This window comes from Podarcis tiliguerta (genome assembly GCF_965153285.1).
Source record: "Podarcis tiliguerta genome assembly, chromosome: 2".
NCBI classification, from domain to species: domain Eukaryota; kingdom Metazoa; phylum Chordata; class Lepidosauria; order Squamata; family Lacertidae; genus Podarcis; species Podarcis tiliguerta.
Genome location: NC_139535.1, coordinates 103,450,371 through 103,457,321, shown reverse-complemented (window position 1 = coordinate 103,457,321; position 6,951 = coordinate 103,450,371). Strand labels below are relative to the sequence as shown.

Sequence of the window (6,951 nt, the reverse complement as noted above, 5' to 3'; positions counted from 1 at the left end):
CCAGAGTCGGTCACGACTGGACCTAATGGTCAGGGGTCCCTTTACCTTTACTGGTTCCTTCATGGGAAATTCTGTGGGCGCTCTCAGGCACACAGGACCCCAAGGAGCCAGCACCTATGCCCACCAACACACATACATTGCATTGCCTAAATTTGGACATAACTTTCGGAAAAGGAGGAAGCCAGCAAAACACTGGAAAGAATCGCCTATGGAAATTCAGAGTTCTTCTTCCTTTGAAGCCTTGGAAGTAAGATGCCTGCGATATGTTGCTGCCGGGGGTGGGATTCTCTATTTCTTGGATATCATCGCTGCCCTTTGAAGAAACTAAGAAGACAGAAAACGAGGAGGTGCAAGCCTGATGGGAGAGCTTCGTCCAGACCTCCCGACAGTGTTTGTGTAACAACCCCGCTTCTCTTCCACGCCTGGACTATTTCAAGAAGTTACCTGAGGGAGAAGGGACGGCAGCCGCTGGGTCCTGAAATTAATCCCAGCAGAGGGCGCCCTCTCCTCCAGCTTGGATTAGCATTAGGCAGCAATTTCACGCTCGGAGAGAGGAGGCGTCTGCAGAGAACTTCTCGGGCTGGACGCCAACAAACGCGCTTAGGAATTACATCACGGGCTCGCGTTTGTGTGTGTGTGTGTGTAGTAGCGGCGCAAATAAATGCAGCCGCCTCGACCAGGTACTGGGGCAATAAGTGGGGGAAGGCAAGGGGAGGGGAAAGAGCTTGGAGGCGGAGGAAGGAAAGTGAAAGGAGCCAGTGAGAGCGCGCAGAGGCGCACATGGAGAGGCTAGGTGCCTTGCAAGGTTGCAGAGCTCTCCTGCCGCTGGCACGGAACTCCAGCTCGAGGAGCTTGGTCTGAAAGCTGCCCGCCACCCACCCACAGCAGAGCCAGGCGGAGGGGCAGAAGAAGGAGCAGCAGCAACAGCAGCAGCAGCGAGCGAGGAAGTTGCCCAACCTCGTGGATTGCAGCGGTGTGCTTGCTCGCCTTGCAGGCTGCAGGAAGGCGAAAGACGCGCGCGCGCTGCAGAGCATCCTCTCCCAGCCACGCTTCGGCAGCGGCACGTTTGCAGCGGAGCGCAGAGACAGAGAGACACTCGGCGCCTTGGCCTCGCTTTGGTGGACGGCTCGGCGTGGTCCGGCCAGAGGTTTCCAACAGGAGCTGCTCCCGGCAGGACTTTGGCTTTCGTGGAGGGATCGCCGCCGCCGCCCCCTCCTCTCCACCTCTGTCCTCTGCTTCTTCTTCTTTTTATAAAGGAGAGAGGTGCCGGAAAAGAGCGAGTCGGTGGTTTCCATAGTGATGGAGGAGCACGGGCAGGAAATTTAAAGGCGCTGGATCCTCGCGAAGCAGACAAGCTGGTGCCAACGTGCGTGGCGGCGGCTGCTGTTGCGGCGGCGGCTGCTTTTGCAGGCTTTTGCAAAGAGAAACGCGAGCCGGAGGGGAAGTTTGCAGAAGAAGCTTTTGCTGAGTGACACCGCGCAACCAACTCGGGAGCCAGAGGAACAATTGCACCCAGCCGGACGAGGCGTCAGGTCTCCGGAACGCGACGGTTTGCTTTGGCTTGGTGGCGTGTGCTTTTCTTGTTTATTTTATTCCCCCACCCCCTCTTTTTGCATATACTCACCCGAGGCGTTTGCACGCGCCGAGTTGCTCCGCGGGACTGAGCGTGGCGCATCCCCTACTTATTTCCCACGACGGCTCGCTCGGATCCTCGCGCCGTCCCTTGCGCGCTTCTCCCGATGCCTTTTTTGCTGGGCCTGGCCGCCCGGTGAGCCTCCCTCGTTCCCTTCCGTCCCCCGTCCCCCCGTCGAGGATGGATCATTCCCAGTGGCTCGTGACTATTTACGCCTTGGTCGTTCTCCTGGGGCTCCGTCTGGAGCGAGGCGCTTGCCAGCACTACCTGCACATCCGCCCTGCGCCCAGCGACAACTTGCCCCTGGTGGATCTAATCGAGCACCCGGACCCTATCTTCGACCCCAAGGAGAAGGACCTCAACGACACGCTCCTGCGCAACCTTCTGGGCACCCACTTCGACGCCAACTTCATGGCGGTCTCCCTGGCCGACGATCGCCTGGGAGGGGACGACCTGGCCGAGCTGGACCTGCTGCTGAGGCAGAGGCCGTCGGGGGCCATGCCCAGCGAGATCAAGAGCCTGGAGTTTTACGACGGGGGCCTGCAGGCCAGCAAGAAGCACCGGCTGAGCAAGAAGCTTCGCCGGAAGCTGCAGCTGTGGCTGTGGTCGCAGACCTTCTGCCCGGTCCTCTACACGTGGAACGACCTGGGCAGCCGCTTCTGGCCCCGCTACGTCAAAGTGGGCAGCTGCTTCAGCAAAAGGTCGTGCTCCGTCCCCGAAGGGATGGTCTGCAAGCCGGCCAAGTCGGTGCATCTGACCATCTTGAGGTGGAGGTGCCAGCGCCGGGGCGGGCAGCGCTGCACGTGGATCCCCATTCAGTACCCCATCATCGCCGAGTGCAAATGTTCCTGCTAGTGGACGTGGGGGGGACCGGGAAGGGAGCTGCCTGCGCGGTGCACTTAATTCCCATCCTCACCCCTTAAAAAAAAAACTGCAAAGATCGTGCCAGCCACCCACCCCCTCTCAAATCTCTTGATCTGTTTCTCTACCCCCACCAAAAAACAAAACTAAAACCGGACTGCGGTAGTGGACTTTGGAAAAGCTCCAAAACTACGGACAGCTCTTCGGCCTCCCGGTTCAAAACGTTGCACTGCAGTGCGAAGTGTAGGGGAATGTAACTTTGTTATGTCTGCGAGCGTGTGTCTGTGTGTGAAAGAGAGAGTCGTGCAGAGGTGACAGAAAGTGCGCGCGTGTGGCTGTGTAAAGAGAGGCACCCTCCCCGTTTGAAATCTCCTGTTTAAAAAGGTCAGTGTTACAACGTGGAGTAAACACCCTCGTCTACTGTATTGTTAAAGAGTCTCCTCCTTGATCGCCGCTTTAAGGTATTTTGGCTCCCTCTCCCCTCCTTTTAATTTATATTCCAGAGAAAAATATTAGGGGAATTTAAGAACCTAAACAAACAAACAGGCCCCCATCTGCCCCACTCCCTAAAAAAAACAACTTCGCTTTTTTGCGAAGGTTTTTTTTTTTAAAAAAAGAAACGTGAACTTTTGGTAAGAAAAGAAACATATATAAATATATATAAGATATTTTCCATTCTTCGGAAAATGTATGTGTGCGTTGCGTGTGGATTTTTTTTTATGGACTTCAAGATATTATTATTGTTATTGTTATTATAATAAAAAGCTTAGGACACGGTGTTACTGTATATAGTGAACTTTTTTTTTGCTGTTGGAATGTCTTTAACCCTCTGTAAATGGAAGAGAGTCTGCTATTTATTCTTTATATTCGTTCCCTTGTAGTCAAAAAAGTTCAGTTCAGAATTAAAATCAACCACTAAAACACGGAGCCCTGTGGATTCTCTTCGGTGTTGGGCTGGGAGGCTAAGTTCAGAGGCGTTGGGTTGTGTTAAAGGGAGCTTGCTGTACCTTATTAATACACTTAATTTGCACCCCGCCTTTCCTTCAAGGAGCTCCAGGCGGCATCCGTGGTTCTCCCCTCCCCATTCCATCCCCCCAACAACCCTGCGAGGTAAAGGGACCCCTGACCATTAGGTCCAGTCGTGGCCGACTCTGGGGTTGCGGCGCTCATCTCGCTTTATTGGCCGAGGGAGCCAGTGTACAGCTTCCAGGTCATGTGGCCAGCATGACTAAGCTGCTTCTGGCGAACCAGGGGAGCACAAGGAAACGCCGTTTACCTTCCCGCCGGAGTGGTACCTATTTATCTACTTGCACTCTGACGTGCTTTCGAACTGCTAGGTTGGCAGGAGCAGGGACCGAGCAACGGGAGCTCACCCCGTCACGGGGATTCGAACCGCCGACCTCCTAATCGGCAAGTCCTAGGCTCTGTGGTTTAACCCACAGCGCCACCTGCGCCCCTGCGAGGTAGGTCAGACCAAAAGAAGATGGCTGGCCTGAAGGCTGCCCAAGATGTTTCATGGATGAGCATGAATTTGAACCCGAGCTCCCAGGCTCTAACCACTGTGCATCATTGCCTCTCTTTGACTACTTTCTGCATTTGGGGCAGGAATGCTGATGGAGGCAAAACACTCCTTTTTCTTTTAACAGCACCACATCTAGGTTTGCTTGGAAGGAAGGCCCTCCCACGTTCAGGTCTCCCCCCCCCCCAAAAGTGTGCATAAAACTGGAGCACGGTTCCTGGGGAGATCTAGCTGGTTTTTTTTTCCTTTCTGTCCCCCCCCCCCTTTAAGGGAGTGTTAAAACTTGGAGGAGTGGCGGCGAGACTGGTTGGTGGTTTTGCTTTGTAATGCTGCTTGCGCTATTGGCTGTCACCCATCCTGGAAGGCACAAGGCAGAGACGCCTCGAGCGGGGAGTGGCGGGGGGGGGGGGAGAGAGAGAGCAGCTCAGCGGTTACCGCTTTGACATCTCATTTACAAGGAGCCACGTGTCTCTGACACCTCCCATTGTGGTCGAGCCCAGCGGAAACCTGAGCCTCGACGGCGCGTTCTTGAGCGCTCGCTGGAGACGGCCGCCTATCCCGCGCCAGAACGAGCCAGCGCCCCTCTCCGCCTGCCCGCCCCCTTTGCGCTTAACCCCTCGGCTTCCGAACAGAAAGCAAGACGGCGCCTCCAACATCATTGCACCCCACCCCCGTCCCTCTCCGTGCTCTAGCCTTGCCCGTCTTTTTTTTTGCATCCAAATTGCCCAGAGTTGAGATCCTTCTTTTCTCTCCCTGCCTTCCACTTTCCAGAGCATAGGTGCCGGCTCCCTGGGTGCCCGAGCACCCACAAAATTACCCATGAAAGGGGCCGGGCACCCATGGGACATAGCCAAGGGGGGCAGCTCCCCCCCCCCAGATTAAGTAAAACAATAAAAAATACTTAACTGACTACCTAATCACGTCGGTTCTGCCCCACCTAACCAAGTCCTGTCTCCCCTAACAAAACTCCATGCTACACCCATGCAGGCACCCACAAATTTCAGTGCCAGAGCCATGCCCACTGTAAAAGGCACCCATGGTTGCAGGGTCAAGTTGGCACTCCTATTCCTGAGTTTGGCTCCCATTGTCCTTCACCCCTTGCTACTCAAGCAGCTATACAGTGGTATCTCTGGTTACAGACGCTTCAGGTTATAGACAGTTCAGGTTACAGACTCCGCTAACCCAGAAATAGTGCTTCAGGTTAAGAACTTTGCTTCAGGATGAGAACAAAAATCGTGCAGTGGGAGGCCCCATTAGCTAAAGTGGTAGCTCAGTTTAAGAACAGTTTCAGGTTAAGAACGGACCTCCAGAACGAATTAAGTTCTTAACCCGAGGTACCACTGTAGTTGTGTTTCTGGGAAAGAATAGCAGAATCATGGAATTATAAATTTGGAAGGGACCCTGAGGATCATCTAGTCCAACCCCCTGCAACGGTGGAATATGCAGGTTGTCCCATATGGGGATCGAACCTGCAACCTTGGCATGATCAACACCACGCTCTAATCAACTGAGCTATCCAGACCAGAAAGGCAGGCTGTGCCACGTTGGAGGTTGCATGACTCCAGAGCAACTAATCTGAATCAGTCACTCCACTGTTCCTTTTGCCCCCTCAATAAAAAAATAGGTGGGGACATGCATTTCTTCCTTTTTCCTTTACAACGCATGCTTGTGGGAGAAAAACCCCCTCTTCTGTCCACATTTGTGATGCTGTAATTACAGAGCCAGGAAAGGGTGTCGGTGCTTCCAAAACAGGATTAGGGAGCCACCAGAGTTGGACTACAACTCCCATCATGCTGGTTTCGGCTGATGTGAGGTTGCCGTGTGGCAACTATCTGGTGGGCCAAAAGTTTTTCATTCCTTTTAAACTGTGGGAGAGCCAGGGGCATAGGCAGGGGGGACAGCTGCCCCTCCAATCGAGTAAATAAATAAAAATAACTAACTGGCCAATTGTGGGTTAAACCACAGAGCCTAGGACTTGTCGATCAGAAGGTCAGCGGTTTGAATCCCCGCCATGGGATGAGCTCCCGTTGCTCAGTCCCTGCTCCTGCTAACCTAGCAGTCAAAGTGCAAGTAGATAAATAGGTACCACTCCTGCAGGAAGGTAACTAACTGGCCAATTGCATTGCAGATAACTCAGTTCTGTTCCCCCCAACATAAAGCCTGCCCCCCCATGGCTTCTGTGGGTTCAAAGAAATCCCACACCAGGCAGCCCTCTTTGTTTCCTGGTCAGTTGCTTATCAAATAACAGCATGCCAGAAATTCAACAGGGTTGATTTTTGTTCCCTGAGCAAATAGCCTATATATATTTCTGTTTTAGTATTCAAAATGCTGCACTTCATCATGTCCGTAATCCTTACTGCAACCCTGCAAATCGTCTAAAATGAGTTCATAGTAAAATCGATGGACTTTTTCGAAAATACAGTGGTACCTCGGGTTACATACGCTTCGGGTTACATACGCTTTGGGTTACAAACGCTTCAGGTTGCACACTCCGCTAACCCAGAAATAGTGCTTCAGGATAAGAACAGAAATTGGGCTCCAGCAGTGTGGCAGCAGCAGGAGGCCCCATTAGCTAAAGTGGTGCCTCAGGTTAAGAACAGTTTCAGGTTAAGTACGGACCTCCAGAACGAATTAAGTACTTAACCACTGTACAAGAAATTGGGAAACGTCCTCAGTCACTTCTCTGCCTGCAGAGCTGCACCTGTTGGTCTTCTGCTCAGTCTGCAAAGTCTTCTCCGAGCCGGTGCCAACTCCCAGGGGAGTTGTAATTATAAAAAGAAAACCCATCTGAAGGGCACCAGCTTGGCAAAGGCCACATTAAAGGCACAGGAACTCAGCCAGAATAGGTTACAAAGATACCCTTTGCTCCTACGTTTTATCACAGATACTTCAGTCAATGGGTGATCAATACTTCCTCTTGTTCCTTCAGCTGCTCTTC

General features: G+C 52.9%; 1 protein-coding gene across 1 annotated transcript; it reads left to right on the top strand.

Annotated features, from left to right (window-relative positions):
* The first annotated feature begins 249 nt into the window (after positions 1 to 249).
* NOG (noggin) lies at positions 250 to 3,212 on the top strand. Its single transcript, XM_083429590.1, has one exon. It carries the CDS (start codon positions 1,814 to 1,816, stop codon positions 2,486 to 2,488), a length of 675 nt encoding a protein of 224 aa, XP_083285716.1. The 5' UTR covers positions 250 to 1,813; the 3' UTR covers positions 2,489 to 3,212.
* The last annotated feature ends 3,739 nt before the right edge of the window (positions 3,213 to 6,951 follow it).